The 24,418-nt window shown below is 39.4% G+C and overlaps 1 protein-coding gene across 1 annotated transcript in view; it reads left to right on the top strand.

Moving 5' to 3' along the window:
• Map3k1 (mitogen-activated protein kinase kinase kinase 1) overlaps nucleotides 1-24,418 on the top strand; it is a 67,285-nt gene that overhangs the window by 14,543 nt on the left and 28,324 nt on the right. The window contains exon 2 of the mRNA XM_042690895.1: nucleotides 22,900-23,050. Coding sequence (XP_042546829.1) covers nucleotides 22,900-23,050 — 151 coding nt within the window. The remainder of the gene's footprint in view (nucleotides 1-22,899; nucleotides 23,051-24,418) is intronic.

Below are 24,418 nucleotides of genomic sequence, written 5' to 3'. Positions count from 1 at the left end.
GGGGGCTTAGGTCCAAAGAGGCAGTTTTGGCATCAAAAAAAAAAATTATGCTCAAGAACTTGTTTTCCCTTTTCCCTCTTACTTCCTGAGCCAAGTTTTGGTGATAAGACAGAAAACTATTATAAAGTTGGCTTATCTCTGAACCTGGCAGCTTATCAAGAAATATGTTCAGAATTACATTGTGCAAGAGAACACTAAAATCTTGTTGAAGGATCCCCAAAATGCCACGTGCCCGAATTTTAATTACTAAAAGCAAATAAGGAACTTCTTATCTAAGTAGGGAGTATGTTTAACTCCATCTTGAGCTAAAAGGCCTTTTGCAGGTTTTATCTCTTTTTCTCCCTTACATACCACTGCTTCTATCCTCACACTTGTGCAAATCTTGCTCAGGTATTGCCTTTCCATTCCATTCATTATGAGACTTGCTGTTGCAGATCTTTGGTGAGTTCTGAATTCTTTGCTACAGCAAGATTGTTAAGAGTGCCAGTATGCATGCCTGTAATCCTAGATACTCAGAAGCTGAGATCTGAGGATTGTGATTCAAAACCAGCCCAGCCCAGGCAGGAAAGTCCATGAAATCCTTATCTCTAATAAAACTACCCAGAAAAGGCCAGAAGTGGCACTGTGGCTCAAGTGGTAGAGTTAAACTAGCCTTGGGCACAGAGAGGCTCAGACAGAGCCCAGGCCCTGAGTTCAAGCCCCAGAACCAGCAAAAAAAAAAAAGCCCAAAGAATACCATTGTCGTCTTTGTTCTGTAGGTAGAAATAAAGATAAAATCTCTTTTGTTAAGTACTGTTAGGGTTTGCATTTGTAATCAGATGTTGCCCATCTGCTTTGTACTTTGGATTACCTATATTAAACTTTTACTCCTAGGCTTTCTCATACTGTAGATTACTTCTGTTTAGCTAGTACCTTTGTGTGTATTTAGAACAAATGAGCTAGATTTTATACTGGCCAAAATCTTTTAGAATCAGTCACAAAGATAGAAAATCATGAATTGTCATTTATTGATTATTTTTAATGCCTGCACCTAGGATTATTGTGTGTGTGTGTGTGTGTGCGCGCGCGTGTGCGCGCAGGTGCATCTGTGTGCATGCACACATGTGCCAGTACAGGGATTTGAACTCAGTGCCTTGCATTCTTGTTTTTCTTGCTCTTGGCTAACATTCTGCTTCTTGAGCTGCCCCTTCAGTTCCACATTTTGCTGATAATTGGAGATAGTGTCTTTCAGACTTTTCTGTCCAGGCTGCCTTTGAACAGAGATCCTTTAGATCTTAGCCTTACTAGCTAAGATTATAGGCAAGAGCCGTTGGCACCTGGCCTAGGATTGATTTTTTTGTATTTCTGATGAGAAGTTGCATTGATAACAGTACTTATATGTTCTGTTAAAAAAAGTTTCTGCTTAAGGAATATATTTAAAGTATCTGTTTTCCTGTTCATAGTAGCCACATATGTCATCTTTTCAAGGTATTTGTTTGAAATCATAAAAATACCTTGGAAAATTTGTTATTCCAGCATTATAACTCTGCCCTCCACAATTGTTTTACTCATGAAAACAAGTTAATGTTATGGGTCTTATGCACATGTGTATGAACTTGAGATTCAGAGACTGGAGTCATGGAGGAGACCTGGTAGCTGTGACCTTCCTGCAGGAAACTGTCACCTGGTACAGGAGCTAGGGTGATGATACTGACTGTGCTCCAACTGTGGTGACTCTCATATTGCTCCCTTCCACCAGTGACATTTTGGAGTCTCAACCTCTGGGAAGTGAAAATATCACTGGGTGCAAGGGTTCTGTATGGCAGAGGGATGGATCCTGCAGCAAAGACCAGGTCACCTCTTAGGCCTGGGTGATTCAGATATTTCCATTAATCATTCCTTCTGAACAAGACTTGCCCAGTCAATGTGACCTTTGCTAGGAAACTGGATTAGGAATGGGTTGCAGAACAGGAATGGTATTGGGAAGTCTTGACCAGAATCAATGTCTAGAGCCCAGGAAACTACAAAAGACAAACAGGCCTCTTTTTAGGTAGACTCAGGAAGAAGATAGGAGTATAAAACTTAGTCCCCTACGGGGCTGGGAAGGTGGCTCAGTGGTAGAGCGCTTGCCTTGCATGCATGAAGCCCTGGGTTCGATTCCTCAGCACCACATAAGCAAAAAGAAAAAAGCCGGAAGTGGCGCTGTGGCTCAAGTGGTAGAGCGCTCGCCTTGAGCTGAAGAGCTGAGGGACAGCACCCAGGCCCAGAGTTCAGGCCCCATGACCGGACCCAAAATAAATAAATAAAACTTAGTCTCCAATTTTCTGATCCTCAATTTATAACTTTTTTATAATTGCTCCTATTTATGTTCATTTTGTAATTCAAGCTTAAGCAGACTACATACCTGGTGGGCATTTAGTCCACCATTTAAAAAATCAGTCACATATTAACTTCTGCATTTAATAAATAAGATTCAGTATGAGGTTTTTGTAGAACTTCAAATATTCAAACACCTTTTGAGCATTCCAGATTATTTTAGAGTACCTGTTAATGTAATACTTGGGCCAAAATAAGAAATCTGAATTCCATGTGAATTCTTCTTTGACCTCTTTATGTGAAGGTGAAATTAGGTATTTTGAAAAGTATTACTTTTTAAATTATTTGTTTAGGTATTCCAAAAGTATAATAAGCATCAATGAAACATTTTATTTTTTTTGCTTTTTTGTTATATTCTTGTAGAAATATAAGTTGTAAACACACAAAATTTTAGACTTAAAACATTCACTGTGTTAGATTTCTTTTTTTTTTTTTTTTGGGTCCAGTTGTGGGGCCTGAACTCTGGGCCTGGGCGCTGTCCCTCAGCTCTTCAGCTCAAGGCTAGCACTCTACCACTTGAGCCACAGTGCCACTTCAGGCTTTTTTCTTTTTGCTTATGTGGTGCTGAGGAATTGAACCCAGGCCCTCAGGCATGCAAGGCAAGCACTCTACCACTGAGCCACCTTCCCAAGTCCCAAACATTCACTGTGTTAGACAAGAGACTAGCTCCAGACTGCAAACAGGGTTAAATTTCTTTAATGCACACATCTTTTTTTGCCAGTAGAGTGAAAGGCCCATGTGTTGTGTGTATTTGCATGTATGTATACATTCATTAAAAGTAGTCATTGTTGACAATTGTGGAACACTTAACCTTTTACTGAGTGCTTGTTCAAACTATGGCTCATATCAGTGTCATTCCTTGTTCATAGTCCGTGGGAATGACACCGAAAGTTAGATTTAAAGAGCACAGTGACATCTGACCTGCGGTCACACATAGCCTCCTCACCCCCAGCTGCTCCTCAGTTCACACCTGAGCTGTAAACATGATCCTGGGGGCTTCCTTTGATATCTCTGGCATTTTTGAACTTACTTCTTTACAACTAGTTAAAGCTAGCAGAGCTCTTTATGAATTAGAGATGGAGGGTGTGTGAGTGCTGGGGGGGGGGGGGGGGTGGAGGATGAGTTTTAATATCCAGTGATTGCAAATTTAACCAAGCCAGCTTCAGTATTCTTTAAGTTGGTATATTTTAATTGTTGTTTAAGCTAGGCCAGCATTTAGTCTAAAGTTCTGTCTAAATGGACTTGAGTATTTATTCTCTTATTGTTTGCTTTCTACTAATAAAATAAGTTAACAAATGCCTGCCTGTTGAGTGTGAGACCTTTATCTTGTGTTCAGCAGGTATCTTCCTTGGTAATTAAAAGAGCTTAGAGGCTCTGACAGAATTCAGTAATCTGCCTTCCCTACAAACAAAGGAGATTATCTCTGAGTTTAACCGTAGAAAGGACACTCAGATAAAACTGCAATCTCCTTCAAGGCAAGATTGGTACCTTTACCCTTAACTATGTTTTCTGTCACATTATTTTGTTTTCTTCAATAATGGTAATATACTTTTCTACAAGTCTTACATATGTGCTGCTTATGGCAATTGACTGTCACTTCAACTCAGTGCACATCAACTGACCCACTGTAGTTATGCATGTGCTACCTTGCAATGAGCAACTTGAGTTGTCCCCAGTAAAAGCTGGAGTCAAGGAGTAGCAAGAGAATTTAATTCTTGTGATCTTTCTCTCTGAATATCTATTACTTGCAGCTAGTTTCTCAAGAAACCTGTAGAAAAACTAAGGCTTTTCTAGGGATTTGACAGTATTCACACATACACTAGATATTGAGACCACCTTGATGAATGGAAATAATTACTGTGAAGTAAGATATGCTTAAGTTTCTATCTTATGAGTGGCATTAGTACCACCACACGAGGGTCACAAAGGACATCAGTGTGCCCAGAGCCACTAGCATGCTTTCTATTCACTTTAGGTTTTCCTATCCTCCAGACTTGCCTTGGAATAGACACTTTTTTTTTTAAGTGACTGTCTCTAATCCAAATTGTTCAGAGTCACTTTGTGTCTATGCCTTTAGGATGACTTGTCTTTCTATATCCATTCCTAATTGTCCCTTTAAGTACCTCCTGCAGATCCTGACCCCACATTTCAACTTGGTCAGCATGTTTCCCTGACTGGTACTAATCAAACTTTGGCGTTGAAGCATAAGTTTGTCACATGGGAAGTGAGAGAGCCAAAAGTAGTTTAAAAATAGTAAACTGGCATTAGTGGCTACTCAGGAGGATTCTAGCTACTCAGGAGGATGAGATCCAGTGGATTAAAGTTTGAAGCCAACCTGGGCAGAAGTGTTCCCAGAGACTTCAGTTAACCAGCTGGAAGCATAGTTCCATCAGCCATAATCGAGCCAGTCAAGTGCACGGTCCTAAGTTCAAACTCCAGTACTTAAAACCAAATTAGGATCTATCTAGAAATACCTATAGATACAGGATTTCTTGGAAAGTGGTAGAAAGATGGCTAATACTTTGGTAGTTTTGTAAGTTGTTTGTTGGTTTTGAGACAGGATGTTACTATGCAGCCTCAGCTGGCCTCAGACTTGACATCCTCTTGCTTTAGCATTCCAAGTGCTAGATTACAGGCTCATGCCACCATACTCACTCAACTTCTTCAGTTTGGTTTTGGTGTTGATTTTTTTCCTTTCACAGCTCTGGGAATCAAACCCCAAGGCCTCATGCTTCCTAGGGTGGTTCTGTACTGTTGAAAAGACCAAAGTCTAGTTTTTCTTTCTGTGTTTATTTGGAACAATGAAAAAATTGTTTGTCTCTTGTGGTTTCCTTATTTGCATTGGTATTTCTTTTAACTTAAACTTTTACTGTGTACCGCCTGAGTAGTGGACTAGAATAGAAGATACAGAAGAACTCATGCAACTACAGTCACTTGGTTCTCTGAAAGTTGATAAGAACATACTTTGGAGAAAAGACAGCCATTTTAAATAGATGTTGAGGAAACTGCAATATTCACATGGAAAAGAGTGAAACTAAATTCCTATTTCTCACCTTGTACAAAGGGAAAGAGGAAGGAGGACAAGAAAGGGAAAATATGATCAAAGTACATTCTATTCATGTATGAAAAGATGAGAAAAATGAATCCTGTTTCATCAGTTAATATATACTAATAAGAAAATTTAAAGCAAAAGAAATGTATCTTTTTTAGGCTTTACCTTGGTTTCAAATGCACTATGCCTGTTGTATTTCCCCAAATTAGAGGAATCCAGGATTCAGGACTGTGGTGGATTCCAGCTTCTGACTGGCCCCTTCTCTGGACATACCCATTCACTGACCTGCTGGACTAGTTTCTTTTCTTCCTCTCAAGTTGCTTTCCTAATAGGCTTCCTCTCCTCTTCTAGTGACAAAATCATTGAGGGTTTCCTTCAAGGCTTTGTAGTCTCACTAATCACAAGAAAATAAAAAATCATGAACAAAATTATAGACATTGGTGAGTGCTAAAGCTATGGGAATGTGTTTTCCACTGAAATGTAAATAATCTAGAGTCCTGGTTCTTAGCTTTATTTAATGACCTTCGTGTTTTTCTGGTAATAAACTCTTGTCATTTTCCCTGACACTGGTTTTGGAGCTCTTTTCTCTTGCTACAGTTCCCTCTGGGCGAAATGGTAGATGCTTGGCTTTTATAAGCCCTTAGTGGAGCTTGTTTACATCTCAGTTCTTTCTGCTTAAGGCCTCTATTGGAAAGTCATTGCTTCACAGCCTGCTGTGTATATGTTCCAGGCATATGAGTCCTGCTGGAGTGAAGATGAGTATGACAAACCTTGCCCTTCAGTTAAACCAACACATGCTGACTACCTCTCTTATGCCAGGCTTTCTGCTAGGGCAAAGGATGTAAAGTTGAGACCTGTTTCCATCCTCAAGGACTAAGGATGTAAAGTTGAGACCTATTTCTATCCTCAAGGACTTCATTCAGTCAGACTGAACAGCAAACAGGGTGCTGTTTGCTGGATGAGGACTAGGAAGATTGTCTTCACCGTATTATAGAGGCCGGCCAGTGTGGAAAAGCCTCCCAACAACTGAGGTGACCTAGAGCTTTTAATAAGATGAAACTTGTAGACTGTAAAGCAGGCAAAGGGGATTGGAGGTGCAGCTCAAATAGTAGGGCATCTCCTAACTAGTGCAAAGGCTGCAAGTTCAAACGCCAGTACTACCACCAAAAAAATAAAGAGTGGCCAAAGGATGTTGCTAAGAAAAACTGAAGCAAATTGAAGGAGACTGTGGGGAGGGGTTTATGGTCAACTTTATTTTCATGTTTCATATTAAAGGCTTGAGTTTCTAATGTTGGTCCATTATCAGCAATAATGATAGTGAATTTGAGTCACAGTTATTCTTAGAAAAAGAAATATGTGCCTGCTTATGAGAAAAGATCCTCTCATGTTTTAAATGGAAATAATTCAATTTTTACATTTTTGCCATACTTCCATTCAAATGGTTCTTTTATATCTGAAATCATCAGAATTAGAGACTACTTATAAACTAGACTCCATAAGTCAAAATCTACCAGAATAAAGTGATTATATTGCAGTTATACTAATTCTCACTTTTATTATAGCAAAAAGTAATGGACATATTTATGAACAACTTCAGGGTCCCACAGAAATTAGGAAGACATGGTTTAGGAAGACACTGATTTAGTTTGTACTTAGTAGCACATTAGAGCAAATGTCCTTCCTGTTTCAAGTGATTCAGTGAGCCAACATCTTTGTTATTAATAATTGCCTAAGTGATTTTTAAGGAAAGAGTGCCACCTACTGAGTGAAGACTTTTTAAAATGCGTTTTTATTGTTACTATGCAGGTGATGTACAGAGGGGTTATAGTTACATAAGTCAGATAAAGAGCACATTTCTTTTTGCACAGTGTCACCCCTTACCTCACTATCTTCCAGTTTTTCCTTCCTGTCCCACCCACAAGTTGTGTAGCTCATTTTCAGCATAGTGTCTAATGAGTATCACTGCTACATTTGTTTACCTTTGTTCCACCATTTCTGTGTCCCCCTTTTACCCTCCCTAAGATAGATAAACAAACAAGACAAAAGGAAAAGAAAACAAAAACAGCAGCAAAGATAAAAACCTTGTTTCCATTTCCTAGAGTTCATTTCAATAAATATTATTTTATATGATCAGATGTACATAGGTATTGTGCATTTGTGTTCTTCTCCTAAGAATATCTTCCCTTGATATTCTTTAGTGAAATAGAAGAAGCAGTTCAAAAATTCATATGGAACAAATAAAAGGCCCTAGATAGCAGAAAAAAGTCCTTAGCAGGAAGAACAGTGCTGGAGTAATAGCAATACCAAACTTCAAACTCTATTATAAAGCTCTAGTTATAAAAACGGATTGGTACTGGCACAGGAACAGGCCTGAGGACCAATGGAATAGAATTGAAGACCCAGACATGATCCCACAGACCTATGGCCACCTAATCTGATAAAGGAGCCAGAATTATCAGATGAAGACAGCCTCTTCAGCAAATGGTGTTGGTAGAATTGGCTATACACATGTACAAAATTGAGATTCTTATATATAACCCTGCACTGGAATCAACTCCAAATGGGTCAAAGACCTTGTGGTAAGAGCAGAGACCCTGAAAGGGATAGGAGATATGCTAGGGCTCCTCGGCACAGGTTGAAACTTTCAGAAACACAACAAATCAAAGAAAGGCTGAATAAATGGGATCGCATTAAGCTGCAGAGCTTCTGCATGGCAGAGGTCATAGCTAGCAAGATAAATAGCCCACAAGTTAGGAGAAGATCTTCACTAGCTATATAACAGACAAGGGCTACATATCAAAAATATATCTAGAGCTCAAAACATTAAATCCCTCCAACAACAAATCCTCAAAGAAACAACCACCCCATCAATAAGTGAGCTAAAGAATTAAAAAGAGACTTCTCTGGAGAGGAAATAAGAATGGCCAATAGACATACGAAGAAATGCTCAACTTCTCTAGCCATAAAAGAGATGCATATCAAAACAACATTGAGATTTCACCTCACCCCAGTTAGAATGGTTATGACCAAGAAATCTAATAACAACAGATGCTGGAGGGGATGTGGCCAAAAGGGAATCCTACCGCATTGTTGGTGGAAGTGTAAACTTGTTCAACCACTTTGGAAAGCAGTATGGATGTTCCTCAAAAGACTCCACATAGAGCTTCCCTATCTTCTAAGAGAATAATGTCTCAGTAGGTGAAGGTCAAGGTTTTACATTCCCACTTTTGGGCATTTACCCAAATGATCACAGACAAGAACATGCTAAAGCTACCAGCACAACTATGTGTATTGCAGCATTATTCTCCATAGCTAAGATATGGAACCAGCCCAGATGCCCCTCAGTAGATGAATGGATCAAGAAAATGCCTCCATTAGGAAGAATGACATCACCCCATTTGTTAGGAAATGGAAAGACTTGGAAAAAATTATATTAAATGAAGTAAGCCAGGCCCAAAGAAACACAGGTCCCATGGTTTCCCTTATCTGCAATAACTAGTATATGTCTAGGACAAGCAGAAGAGGTCAAAGCTATGACCAGGGCCAGAGTTCAAACTCCACGACCTACCAAAAAAAAAAAGAGATAATATCATGATATTCTGTTTGGATGACTCTATCATGGTGTTTATTTCTTTGCTGTTTAATGGCAGTAGATGGTAAGTATTGAGCCACAGTCACAGTGCCACTTCTGGCTTTTTCTGTTTATATGGTACTGAGTAACTAAGTCCAGGGCTTCATGCACTCTAGGCAAGCAGTAAGCCAAATTTCCAGCCCTCTCCTTTGGTCTTACTGTGTGCTTTTTTTCTTTTTTTATTGTTATTATAATGCTGATGTACAGATGTACTATTTCATAAATCAGGTACATTTTTGTTCTTGTTGGTTGTGGGGCTTGAACTCAGGATCTAGGCACTGTCCTTGTTCTTTCGCTCCCTTTTTTTTTTGTTGTTTGTTTTGGTCAGTTGTGGGGCTAGAACTCTGGGCCAGGGCACTGTCCTTCAGCTCTTCAGCTCAAGGCTAGCACTCTTATCACTTGAGCCCCACAGCACCATTTCTGGTTTTCTGGTGGTTAATTGGAGATAAGAGTCTCACAGGTGTTTCTGCCCAGGCTGGCTTTGAACCACGATCCTCAGATCTCAACCTCCTGAGTAGCTAGGAGTACCGGTGTGAGCCACTGGCACCCGGCCTAGCACTCTCCCATTTAAGCTACAGTGCTACTTCTGGGGCTTTCTTGTGGGTAATTGGAGATAAGTCTCACAGATTTTCCTACCAAAGGCTGACATTGAACTGTGATCCTCACATCTCAGCCTCCTGAGTAGCTAGGATTACAGATATGAGCCACCAGCACCTGACATAAGTACATTTCTTACTGGGCAATGTTACCCTTTTTCTTGCTGTCTTCCCACCCATACCCACAAATTGTATAGTTCATTTTCAACATAGTGCCTCTTGAGTGCCACTACTGCATTTGTTCACATTTTGTCCCTCCATTTCTGTGTACCCCTACCTCCCCCAAGAGAGACAAACAAGACAAAAAACTTTCTAGAATCTTGTTCCATTATGAATATTTCATTTCCCCAACCGTGTACTACATTCAATAATTTTTTGTGCCAAGTGGTGAGCCCATCTTCCCATGGATTAAATAGAGTAGCTAGGATTCTTGGAGGGAGTGTGCTTTCCCAAAATTAGAATAGAAACAAAACTTAAATGTAAGCATGAGTCCTTTCTTGGCAGATTTCAAAACCTTCCCACCATTTTACTGTGCTTACAGGCTCAAGAGATTTTTTTTCTTATTTTTTTTTTTCATAAGCTGGGCATATGAACACAGTAAAATATTTAAATAAGCAAGTGACTGGGAAGAAATGAACTTTTTCAAGAAGTAATAGAATAGGACTGAGGAATGTAAAACCTTCACCTACTAAGAGACGTTCTCTTAGAGGATGTTTGTTCAGGTGTTTGACCACAAACTATAGGTTATCAGATATTCTATGTGGTGCTTTTTTGTTTTGGGTATTTAACAATAATCATAAAAGATTGAGAATGTGAACGCTAACAAATACAAGAATCAGAAGGCATGCCTAAGGTATATTAAACAGGTAGGTTTCATTAGGAAGCCTATGAAGAGAACACCATGCACTATTCAGGCAGGAAAGAAGTTTATTTACCGCACTGCTGCCCCTGCCATGTATGGTGGAGAGGCATGGCTGAACAGGAAGGGGGTGACCCATCCCTGGGCCAAGACTTAGCTAGGCCAGGGACAGGAAGAGTTGTGGCCAAGTGGGGGAAACCGGATGTGACCTAGCAGGAGGAGAAGGTGACTGCTTCCAGGTCTGCCAGTTACCTAGGTAACAGATACTGGATGGAAACGGAGGGAGGTGTCCCTGTGCAAACCTTACAGTGTGTTATTTCAGAATTTTTCATAGACATTACTAATACTATATTGACAAATTTGAGGTAATGCAGTCTTACTGGTAAACAACTGTCTCCAGTTTCCCGTTCATTGAAAATAAAAAAGCACCTTTATTTTTTCTTTTGTGTGTGTTTGGGTCTGGTGGGGTCTTGTTATGTAGCCCACGCTGGCCTCCAACTCATGTATAACCCAAGAAAGGATGATATTTTTTTTTAAGATCCTAGATGACAGGAAAAAATGTAGAGGTAGGCACAGTGGTTCATGCCTGTAATTCCAGCTACTCAGAAGGTGGAGGTCTGGAAGATCCAGGGTCCAGGCAGGCCCAGCAGGGAGGGAAGGGGAGGGTGAAGTCAGCAAGTAGAATGGGCTGGTATACACTTGCCATCCCACCTACATTGGTAGGAGGATTATAGACTGAAGCTGGCCCCAGGCAAAAGTACAAGACCCTACCTGAAAATAACTAAAGCAAAAAAGGGTAGGAAAGTGACTCAAGTGGTAGAGCACCTGCCTAGCAAGCACAAGGCCCCAAGTTCAAAGTCCAGTATTGCCAAAACAAGTGTAAATACATACACATGTGTAGTATATAATATAGGCTATAAAATAAAGTGTAGTACAAGGTATTAGAATTCATGCAATACAAAATGTTTATGTGTGTGTGTGTGTGTGTATATATATATATATATATATATACACATACATATATACATGTATATATATACATATATACATGTTTGGATTTTTTTGGTTGGTCCTAGGGCTTGAACTCTGGGCCTGAGCATTGTCCCTCAGCTCTCCACTCAAGGTTAACACTCTACCACTTGAGCCACAGTGCCACTTCCAGTTTTCTGGTGGTTTTATTGGAGATAAGGGTCTCACGGACCTTCTTGCCCTGGCTGGCTTTGAACCATGATCCTCAGATCTCAGCCTCCTGAGTAGCTAGGATTATAGGCGTGAGCCATCGGCACCCAGCCAAAAATGTTTATGTTTTTAAGTTATCTTGCAGTGACAGCTGCTCATATTACTTAATGAATTCTAGCTTGCTGAATAGCACGTATTCTTTAAACATAATTTGCGTGAGAGTGTTGCGTGAGAGTGTGTGTGTGTGTGTGTGTGTGTGTGTGTGTGTGTGTGTGTGTGTGTCCGCTCCTGAGGCTTGAGCTCAGGGCCTGGGTACTGTCTCTGAGCTTTACTGCTCAAGGCTAGTGCTTTTGCCACTTGAGCCACAGTTTCACTTCTTGCTTTTTGGTGTTTAATTGGAGATGAGTCTCATGGACTGCCTTGCCTGGACTGGGTTTGAACGTCAATCCTCAGATCTCGCCTCCTGAGTAGCTAGGATTGCAGACAAGAGCCACCTACTCCTGGCCTAAAAACTTAATTTTTAATAATACAAAGGCAAAAATACTGTAAATGTGTATTCAAATTAGCCCTCCAGAGACTAGTAGGACTCTTGAATACATTGTTAACAACCTTTTCCCTTAAAAAAAAATAAATACATAAAGAAAACTAATTTCTGTGACCTGACACAGATTCAGCATTTCTGATACTGGTATCCCGGACTCTGAGCAAAGTAGGCCACGTGGCTGCAGAGAGCTCTGTCCTTGGGAGTCAGGGGTTCAGCTTGGGACAGGAGCACAGCTGGGACTGAGGCGTGGCCAAGGGCAGTCAGACTTCCCCACTCAGTTTAGGCTTGTGCTGTACATCTTTAGATTCATTGCACTTATGCATAGGAAACAGTTATGTGTCTTTTAAGGAAGAGAAAATTTGTGATGAGGTAACTTTCTTAAAGACTATAAAAGTTAATTTTTAGTGTAAAAGAAAATTCATTCTTTATGTTCTCTACATTTTTTTAATTCATGCTTTATGTTCTCTACATTTTCAATAGTTTGTTTGATTTTCTTGAGTTTTCTGAAGTAGTTTCATGAAAATGCTTCTCATCCTTCTTGGTAATTTGATTTATTTTTACAATAATATCAGCATTAAGCTGAAAGTCTGTATCAGTATTTCCTAGTGTGACATCTCCAGGGGATTTGTAGATCCTCATAGGCAATGTAGGTGATGGCAAGGATGTTAAGAAAGCTTCTTCACACTTGAAAACATTGAGAGCCACTGGATTGCAGGAATGACAAGAATATTTTCCACAAATAAACTATTGAGAGGTTATCTCCAGATATAACAATTACAGAGCGCTTGAGTTTCTGTTAAGCTTTACATTTCTTGCTTCCCTAGTAGGAATCTGATGGTCATATATGAATTATAGTGTTTACGTTGAATAGTGTCGTACAGAAGTTTTCACAATCCACGTCACCAGTCAGTAAGGTACCTTCTGAAACCAGAAAACAACAGTTCTAGTTTGCAACTTCCATGTTTTCAAATAACAAATACTGTTAAATTATAAAGCAGGATAGCATAGGATAAGGACAGGGCTATTTGAAGACAGACAGATCTGATTTTGAAATCCAGAATTCCTACTCGTTGTGGATAGCTCATTAAGATACTTAATCTTTCTGCAAGTGTTTCCCCTCAATAGTGAGGATAACAAGTCTTCCCTTGTAGCCTGATGAAACATCTAGCCACTGTTTGGACAGCACCTAGAACAAAGGAGTTCCCCCATAAAGGGTAGCTTTGACAATAATAGTGCCACTTACTATGTGCTAGCCATGTACTTGGTACTGTTGTAATTGCTCCATCCATATTCTTTTTAAAACTGAGTTGGAAAGGGTATACAAAGGGCTTAGAACATGGCATGACATATTGTGAGCCAAATATTAGCTTATTATTATTGATTATATCCATTTTACTGAAATGGGTGGGATGAAATCTGGAAGTTTGCGTCTAAGTTTGCATATGGACTTATGTACCAAATTATGTGGTAAATACTATTATCGCTGTTTTATAGTGAGAAAACAAACAGAGCTGTTAAATAACTTAGGTCTAAGTGATAGCTAGATAGCGTCAGACCTTGCGTTTGAAAGGAGGCAATCTAGCTGTAGAGTTCATGCCCTGGATCACCACACTACACATCTTGATTATGTATGTGGTATATAACATCTTGCCCGATAGCTAGATAGCGTCAGACCTTGCGTTTGAAAGGAGGCAATCTAGCTGCAGAGTTCATGCCCTGGATCACCACACTACACATCTTGATTATGTATGTGGTATATAACATCTTACCTTATCTAAGTAAGCCTAGAAACATGTCTTTCAAGATATATGAGCTCAGTTGACCAAGCAACCCTTTTCGTTTTGTTATACAGTCAGATTTCCTTCTGGACCTTGCCCTGCTAAATGGTTCACTAATGGAATCTAGCTAGATTCCTCTGGTTGGAAAGCTGTTGTTTCCATCCACCAGTGCTCTATACCTCACAGTACTTTCTAAAGGCCCCAATGTGGGCTTTACATATATGAGCTAGAGAACAGCTATCATTGCCCTTTAGCTTTCTGTTGGGCAGCACGGCTTCCTCAGCCCCTGCATGACCTCCTTCACTGAAGGAGTCTTGCAGTTTCTGCCATGTACGGATGTTGAATATCTTCTGACTTGAGTCACTCAACCATCACTCCAATGATACTACTGTTATGCTGAAAGTCCAGACTGCCAGAGCAGAGTCTGTTTCTATGAAATGAGAACTACTCCCTGTGCTCTTCTTAAAAATGTCTGCCGTAAAGTATACAGTGGCTCACACTGTAATCCTGGCTACTTGTGATGCTGAGATCAAGAGGAACAAAGTTTGAGGAAAGCCTGGGCAAAAAGTTCATGAGAGTTCCCCACCCGCCTCAATCAATAAAAATCAGACATGATGATACAAGCCTGTCACCCTGGCATAAGTAGGAGGTTCACAGTCCAGGCTGGTCCTGGCAAAAAGTGGGACCCTATTTGACAAATAATGAAAGTAAAAAGGATCGAGGAATGTCTCCAGTGGAGAGTACCTAGCAGGCACACGGCTCTGAGTTCAATATACCACCAGAAAAAGAAACAAAACAGAGAAAACAGATTTTGTGTTTTCTTGTAGTCATGTAAAGGCTTTTTTTAGAGTAAAAGGGGAAGGGAGTTCTCCAGCTTCTTTGACTTCACCCTAGGCCTAAGTCCTTGACAGAAAGTAAGTAGACTAGGCTGGGTTAAATCTTGGTAACAACTGTCAGTATTGGAATGGGCCAAGCTCATGTGCCTGGCACTCATTCCCCTTGGGGAAAATTCAAACCTAGAGACTTTACCTGTCTTGCTGGCTGGCTGTTAAAATAATCTTTTTCCTCTATGTTTATATTTTTGCAGGCTTGATTACAGTGAAGATATGCTTAGTTTTGTGATAGATTAAGTCTTAGATTGACACATTAAGACAACTGGTGTTAGTTTCATCTATGAGTTTTGCTACTTAGGAATATTGACATTGGAGCCAGAGGGTCTGTAGAGATTTCTTACAGTATAATCTAGGAAGCACTTAGTTATCAAAGGAATTCTGCTAAAAGAGGTGCTGTATATCTTTTTCCTTTTGATGCTTCTGGAGGATTAGGGATCTTGTTTACCAACCTTTTGTTTCTTTATTCTTACATTCAGTGCTTACCTATGATAGGTTTGCCAACATTCATTGAATTGAGTGGTTGCTGGCATTAAAAGCATGGAGCAGACAAGCTGCATTTGTCAGGAAGTTATTCTTCCTCATTCTGAGCATCCTACTTAACATGCCTTTCCACCAGCTGGAAGGAAGTAGTACAGTATAGAGCTCACTATTCACAAGGGTTTGTGGGATGGGGGGCGGGGGGGGGGGCGGGAGAGCAACTATTCTCCTAGCAAAGGCTGTATAAGAGAGCTTTGTATTTTAATTCAACAGTATCCCCTCTTCATTAATTTCAGAACATTAAAACTTTAGAAAAGTTGTTGAAAATGAACTTTGCAACTTGTGGCAGGGACAGGAGGGAAAAATTAGGAGAAAGTGAGAAAGGGTGACATTGTCCAAAAGGAAATGTACTTATCACCTGACTTAAGTAACTGTAACCCTTCTGTACATCACCTTTACAATAACATAATTTTAAAAACGTAAGGAAAGGATATTATTAGGCTAGAAGATACTCAGAATACAACACCTAACCTTTAACCCCTTCTCTTTGAACATAGGAAGGGAATATGTGCAATCGCAGACTGCTTTTCCATTACTAACCTGTTTATTCAACCTCTTACAAGAATATAGACTCATTTGGAGAAGATTCTGGAGAAAAACACCGATTGGAGATTTTTGTAATGCAAACCACCAACAACAGTGAAAGGAGCCAGCCATTTTTTCTGTCAAATGTCTGTACTATTGCCACAGGCCAGTGCTCCTGGATGGAGGATGATAGTGGGCAGGATGTAATAGGTTGCCTTGCTGATAACTATTGTAGGAAGTTCTAGTCTGCTTCTTTAGTGAAATACTAGGTTTATGCATCATCGTCTTGTAGACTTGCCCAACCTTAGATTTGTTAAAGAGTACAAAAGGGGAATTCTTAAAAGGAAATACACATTAGTCAAATACTGTTTTTTGTTTTGTTTTTCAAAGCATCCCTTTCCTTGTTATACTGATCCGTGTTCACCAATTAAGGAAAAGGACATAACATCCTATTTCCCCTCCCCCAAGGTTTCCAAAGATTCTTCCTCAAATATCAAGGACACAGCATAAGAAAGAATAAACACTGGAATTTTTAGCAGAGAGTATCAAAAGGATACAAGCTTTCATAGGCTTTTGTTGGAAATAAATGGGAAATGAGAGCATACTGATTTTAAACGCCTAAGAAAACATTGGCTCCCAGAAAAGTATTTGTATTAAATCTGACAGTTTCCTAATTCCTGAGAGAAGAGTATAAGGAAAAGTAGTAAAATATAGAGGGTCTGTTACAAAAATGATTTCTTTGGTGAGTGACAGATTCTTTTTCTAAATTATCAACCAGATTCCAGTGGTGCATGTCTACTCAAGAGGCTAATATCTGAGGATCTCAATTTGAAGCCAACTCAGGCAGGAAAGTCCATGAGATTTATCTCCAATAAATCACAGGGAAGCCTGGAAGTAGAGCTTTTGCTCAAATGGTAGAGCATTAACCTTGAGCAGAAGTCCAGGAACAGCAGGCCCTGAGTTCAAGCCCCAGGACCAACATCCATACTCTCTCTCTCTCTCTCTCTCTCTCTCTCTCTCTCTCTCTCTCTCTCTCTCTCCTCCCCCCCCCCTCCCTCCCTCTCCCTCCCTCTCCCTCTCTCTCTCTCCCTCTCCCTCTCCCTCTCTCCCAGAGACAGTAATTTTACAGTTTATTTATTCTGTCTCTAGTAGCACAGCATTGTTTTTCTGTCACTCAGATTCTTATACATGACAAGTCTAACAAAAATCACTCATTTCTGTCTGTTTGATCATTTTTCCACTTTCCTACATGGCTATTACAGAAATTTTAGTTTAAAAATCCTGACAAGTCAGCAGATTTCAACAGCATGCTTGTTTCATTGTAGGCTAGTTTGTGTTAACCTTGAAAGAAGTGTACATCCTCACCTACATTCATCTGCTTTAAAAAAAAAAAATCTTACCTCAATTGCTGATTTCTAATTTTTACTTCTTGACCCAGCCTAACTTGATGAGTAACTTGATTTTTTTCTTAAAATTCTTACTAGTTATAATCATTGCCTAATCTAATTGCCTCTGCATAGTTGTACCTTCCAACATTAAATTCTGATATATATATATATATATTGCTTGTCTAAATTATCATTTCCTCATGGCAAGTCTTCTGTTACAATGTGACATTTTCTTGGCCTGTCAATATGACTAATTTGTTTCTGTGACTTGATAAAATATATTTATTTAGTTTCATTCTTATATAAATCTGTTGACTTTTGCATCCAACTACCAACTCATTTAGGCAGAAATATTAGGCTTTTTCTAGATTTGGATAGAACATTTCAGTTCTGTAATTGAGTGTTTCTTTAGTTATGCTCATTAGACAGATTTGTTGTGGTACATTACTAAATTGAATGTGGTGCTTCTTCTTTTTTTTTTTTTGCGGGGGGTGGGGGGGTGTTGGTCGTGGGGCCTGAACTCTGGGCCTGTATGCTGTCCCTGAGCTCTTCAGCTCAAGGATAGCGCTCTACCACTTGAGCCACAGTGCCACTTCTGGCCTCTTCTGCTTATGTGGTGCTGAGGAATTGAACCCAGGGCCTCATGCATGCAAGGCAAGCACTCTATCACTGAGCCACCTTCCCAGCCCATGTGGTGCTTCTTAATAGAATCTTCAGCACATTTCTGAGGTACATGAGCATACCAAGGAAACACGTTAGCCAGGCTTTTACATTATTGCTTTATTTTTTTTCCTTGGGTCTATGCAAGTAAAGACATTATCTAGAAAATGTCTTTACATACTATTATTATCGTGATTTAACGTGTTTATCCGCAGGGGATATAGCCCCTTTGGAATGATACTTACTTATCTGTAGACATATCCACCTGAAAGTCTACCTTGGTGTTTTTATTATACTGATAAAAGACAAGTTATAGAAAAAAGCATTTTAGCTTTGGTGTTTTACAGTAAATGTGTCAGTAGTTTTAGTGGCTGTTAAAGTATATACAAAATATTTGTGTTAATTTTACAGGATATACTTGTGCTCCAAGGCAGTTTTATGAAATTGATATTTTAAAACTCATATTTGTGATCAGCAGTTAGGCCTTTTAATAATAAAATACTCTTGGGTAAAGTTCAACAAAAATGCATCTCATTAAAGATAAACTTTTCTTCACTTAATTAGCTTCCCTTTAATCATCCTAATAGTTCCCTAGTTTATGTTAGCAGTATTTTATGCATTCACTGTTTCCTAGTTTAAATGTATGAAGTGTCTAGTACATGGAGTCTGAATCACTAGGAATAATGTTTTTGGTAATCTCTTGGAGTATATTTCATATTCTGTAGAGTATCACTTACTTTAAATGTGTTCATACAAACCTATAAGAATGTATAGGATCAGAGAACTGAACAGCTAAAATACAAATTTGTTTTTTTATTCCCTTGACTTCTCTAAAGGGTATGTAGACTCCATAGACCAGGTTACAGGTAATTGGGGGATGGGGGGGGGGAGGAAAGAAGGTGACAATATAAATCCTTATAGAGTTATTCAGTTTAAGATACTGACTAGTAGCTACCTTGTCTTTTTAGAAATTCTGTTTCCAGTTCTACACAAATATAGGAAACTGAATAGCTTTTGGTTCTCCTTGAAATAGTTTACATGTCCTGGGACATGTAGTTTTGGGTCCTTAGGTGCTACATGCGTCCACTATGTGAATTCTTAGATTTTGTTGATTGGAAATGATGCCAGCTACTGGCATTTGTTGCTCTGTTGCAAGGCAGAGCAGGGGAAAGGCCCTGCCCTCACAGCACTTACCTTTGCTTATTATTTAGGTCAACTAGTGAATGAGCATTGGCAATGTGACTCCATTATTCAAGGTTAATTTTGTACATAGTCTTTGTCTTTGTATATCATATTTCATTTCCAAAAATGTGTAATTCTTATTGAAGAGTACTGCTCATTCACATAGTATGTCACACTCACTGCCTTGTCTGGCCTCAAATTGTGATCCTTCCACTTATACCTCCCAAGTAGCTGGAACCACAGATGTGTACAGCACCACACCTGCCTTGTTTTTGAGATAAGGATCTCACTAACTTTGCTTCAGTCTAACCTCAAACCACTAACAACCGGTCTGCCCTCTGAGTAGCTGGGATTATAAGTGTGCACTACCACACCCAGTTTTGCGTAAGGTTATGCTGTATTTACAATGAATATTTAGCACACTGGGAATAAGTAGCTAACTTCCATAAAATGACAGTAAGAAATTCTTTACTGAAGACATGCAAAAATAGAATATTCCTGGCCAAAAAAATACCCACTATCTCTGAAGATAAGTGTAAGTCAGAAATTGAAGAACAAAGGAATAAACAAATGCAGCAGTGCTATTTCCTGGACACTAGGTTGAAATGAACTATACAACTTGTTGGTGGGGATGGGAGGGAAGAACTGGGAGAGAAAGAGAGAGAGACAGAGACACAGAGAGAGAGAAGGAGTGGCAAAAGCAAATGTACTCTTTACCTAACTTACGTAACAGTAACCCCTCTATACAGCTTTATAATAAAAATCAAAAATTTTAAGATAGATGTAAGTGTGAAAGATGGGTTGGTATATTTAGGAACTATCATAGTTCTTTGGAAACAGGGAAGTGGTTAGCATTTAAAATACTCCCAGAAGAGAGTCTGGTTTATAGGCAAGACAAAGTTTTAGTAAGATGATTAGATGTAGATAAAAAACAAAACGATCCTGTAGAAGAGGGGAGAAAGCTACAATGGCTGGGTCTGGGAAGGTGGCTCAGTGGTAGAGCGCTTGCCTTGCATGCATGAGGCCCAGGTTCGATTCCTCAGCACCACATAAGCAAAAAGAAAAAAGCCGGAAGTGGCGCTGTGGCTCAAGTGGTAGAGCGCTAGCCTTGAGCTGAAGAGCTGAGGGACAGCGCCCAGGCCCAGAGTTCAGGCCCCACGAATGGGCCCCCCCCCCAAAAAAAAAAAAACACTGCACTGGTCAGATAAGGGAGGACCAACTGGCTTTCCTGAGAAGGGACTATTGAAGCAACTCAGCCGTTAGCAGGTGAATCCCAAAGGTCTAGAACGAGGACTAGAAACCTCACCTCAGAATGGAAAGGGTCTTTGAGGTTCTAGGTCAAACAAAAATTCATTTTGAAGAATGCTTAGAAACAAAAAAAAAGAAAGGCAAGAAACCCCACATGCCTTAAATAAATGAAAGAAGATAAAGCCCGATTTCTAACAGTGCTTGAGTTTCTAGTATTAAGTCTTCAAGGTAGTTACCCAAAGCATGTTTTTTATTTGAAAAGCCACAAACGTGTAAGCTGTTATAGTTAACACAGCAGGTGTGTTTTTAGGTATTAACTCTGGCAGAAATAACTTCCCCCAAATAATATGTACTAACTATCTTAGACTAAAAATGCATCTTATCTTCCAGTGACATTGCAGCTGTCTGTTAGACTAACTTTGGTTAAAAAACATACTTAGGTTCTGCTGTAGTTACACTATTAATGGCTAACACATGATAAAGAAGCAATGCTTTCTTCCCATAGTTCAGTTTCTATTTCAGAGACAAAAGAAACTGAGTAGATGTGATTTCTTCTTGACATGAAAAATATGATTCACTATACATTGCGTTGATTCTGAAATCCCAGTGGTTGTAAACTAAACAATTACTTTTATACCATAAAGAAAGAAACTGAAAAAACATTACCATTTCAATTATAACATTTAAGTGGCATTCAGATTTCATATATTAAAATATGAAAAGAATCCCCATTTTAGAATTAATGGTGTATAATCATGGAAAAACTTTAAAAAAACATTATATTTGCACAATAATTTAGGAACAACAAAAATTCCTCTAATAACATCTAAATTGAAATTTTAATTATAATTAAATTCAGATCAATAAAGACTTAATAACATTGAGTAGCCACTCAATTTTAAAGATAAGAAATCCTTAGGACTGCCATAGGTGCTGGTAAATGATGGTTCATTTAGTATATGTGTTAACTTCTATTATGAGCCAAACATGTTTAGATGTTTGGATACATCTAGATAAAACTGCATGTATCCCTGATGGAGCCTGTAGTTGGTAAGGAAAGGAGAGAAGGAGGGATGCCTTACAATTGCCATGATCTCTTTGGAGGAAAAGTACAGAAAACAACTGGGTGTTCCTAATTGAGACCCAGAAGGTCTCTGAGGAGTTGAGGAAAACTTAAAAGAGTGAGTATAAAATAAGGAGGCACTAAAGTAGCAGAACAAGAAACTGCCTGAGCAGAAAGAAGCCCTGAGCAGGAAAGATCCTGGAGTTCTGGAAGGGGCTGGTGTAGTGAGGTCTTGATGAGAGCAGATCACCTCAGACGTTTGGCTGTGCCAAACATTCTGAAATTATTCCAAGCCCAGAGGGAAGCTATTAGATTTTTAAAGGTAAGGTGATCCTGGTGGGTCTGTGAGGCCTGGATGAGACAGAAGCAGCTCTCTAGGAGCCTGTTGCTAGTTCAGAACACATAAGTTAGCGACTCAGCCTGGTACAGTGTGAATGGAAGATAAATTTTCTTGAACGTACTTTCAAAAGTATTAGCACAAGTCTTGATTTGCATACATTTGACTCAGCAATTCTATTTCTGGGTATTCTCAAAAAATAATAAACTACAAAAGTTTTACTGCTAGTATGCATATCCATATTGTTTATATCTTAGCTTTAAAATTACAGTATTTTGGGTTGGGTATGGCAGTGCATACCTGTAATCCCAGCACTTTGGAGGCTGAAACAGGATTATAAATTCAAAGCCAGGCTCAGCTGACTATCAAGGCTCTGTTTCAAATATAGTATTTTCTAACATAGGGGAAGACAAGAGGCAAGTCATGCCTCTTTCAGGCTCTTCATTGCAAATAAAAACTTCAGAGTTTATTTGTATCATCCAAGAAGGCTTTGACAGTGTCTGAGTGAGGGCCAGAAACAGAGGTGCTGAAAATACAGACCCTTCTGAAAGATTGGGGAAGGAGAGACATGTGGACTAGTGGGCAAAGATAAGAACCTTCCTCTGGGAGTTCAGGAACTTCTGGTAATAAAATGCCCTTCAGTTAAACTATGACTAGTCTGGGAACCCTATCCATAACTACAGCATTGTTGCCCAAAGGGAAAGTTGCCTCTCATTCAAGAGACTTGTAAGTGAAGAGTTTGCATTCAGCTCACAAAAGTGGCTTCCTGTAAATCTAAGCTTTCCTTAAGTATTTACTGAGCAAATGTATAAGCTTATGCTTATGATCCACTAGGGTAACTGTCTGGAAATAAAGGTCCACATTAATGTTATTAATAAACCTTCAGCTGCTCTCTATAAGTTCAACAGCACAATACTTGATAGTTTACAGTATTTTCGTACCTCACTGAAATCTTCTGGGGGTTTTAGCAGCTATCATTTTGGTTGCATGTTTGTTGGAAGTATGAACCATACTGTTCTATTTGGTTTTGGAAGTTATTTTTCATACTCCTCTTACTTCTCCTCTATTTTAGTCGAGAAATGGAGAATAAAGAAACTCTGAAAGGGCTGCACAAGATGGACGATCGCCCGGAGGAGAGGATGATCAGGGAGAAGCTGAAGGCCACCTGTATGCCTGCCTGGAAGCACGAGTGGTTGGAGAGGAGAAACAGGAGAGGCCCTGTGGTGAGTGGCCAGGGAGCCCACAGGACAGAGGCTGGGGGAAATGGAAACCAGCAAAATAGGCTCCTCTGTATTTTGTTTCTTCATTCGAAATGCAGCATTTTCATTTGCTTCATGTTCTGACCATTTGAAATAAGACATACTGTAAACTGTTCATTAAGCAACTTAAAATGTTATAGAAACTTTAGTTAGTAGAGGACTGGTAAATCTTTTAGCAACACTGCCCTCTAATGTCAGTATCTAAAATCCTTTTACCTGACTTCTGTACTGCACATTCTAACTTAGAGCGTTTGCAAATTTACATTAGATGTATTATCTCCCAAGGCTGACAGAAGGAGTCTAATTCCAGAAAATTTCCAAAAAAGCAAAAAAAAATTTTTTGACTGTGGGATTGAAGATAAATTAAAAGAAATCCTAGGTATCTAGGTTAGGCAAAGCAGGAATACTCTATCCTTTTCCCTGGTTAAAGTTTAATAGTAGCATTGTGATAATTGGTGCTTGATGCTTGATGTTAGGTGGCTGACACCTGTAATCCTAGCTACTCAAGAAGCTGAGATCTGAGAATTGCAGTTTGAAGCCAGCCTGGGTAGGAAAGTCCATGAAACTCTTTATCTGCAGTTAACCATCAAAAAGCCATTAGTAGAGCCATGACTCGATTAGTAGAGCATAAGCCTTGAGCAACAAAACTCAGGGACAGCACCCAGGCCCTGAGTTCAAGCCCCAGGACTAGCACAAAAACAAAGAGAAGTATTATGCAGTGTGCTTCTACATTCCTATGAAGGAAGTTTCCTCACTAGTCTATACCAGCATGTTTCTTTATATTTGTTTTTTAAACAGAAATGGCAACACGGCAAAGGATCTAAACTAAACTCATGCCAAATGAGTTTAACATGGGTCCTAGTTAAGTTAAATTTAAATTAACTGAACATAAAAGTAAACATAGAATTCTTCAGTCGAACTAACCACATTCCAAATGCTGTACCCTCATGTGGCTAGTGACTGCCACTGGGGTGAGCGGTCCCATCTCCCAGCCTGTTAGAGATCTAGCAATGCCCGGGCTCTTTTTAAATGTCTCAAGCGCCCTTAAAGCTTTGCACATGCTTCATTGAGCTGCAGTCTGTTACACATAGCCTACTCAGTGATTCTAATGTGAACCCATGGAGCTATAGAGAATAAGTGGGTGTCATCTACATGGTGGACTACCTAGAGCACATGTAAGTCCTTTTCTTCCCAACTAAGCTTCTGCATTTCTTGTTCACATGTGGTATATGATGGGAATCTTCATCATTTTAATTCTTCATGGTAGAAGATGGGAAAGTCAAGGACTTAATCTTAGAGAACTTTCTATTGAAACATCTTGTAGAGGTGGCA

The sequence above is a fragment of the Dipodomys spectabilis genome, unplaced genomic scaffold (genome assembly GCF_019054845.1).
Source record: "Dipodomys spectabilis isolate Male_0828 unplaced genomic scaffold, ASM1905484v1 ptg000140l, whole genome shotgun sequence".
Classification (NCBI taxonomy): Eukaryota; Metazoa; Chordata; class Mammalia; order Rodentia; family Heteromyidae; genus Dipodomys; species Dipodomys spectabilis.
Note: the sequence above shows the minus strand (reverse complement) of the source record. Positions and strands in the feature narration are given on the sequence as shown.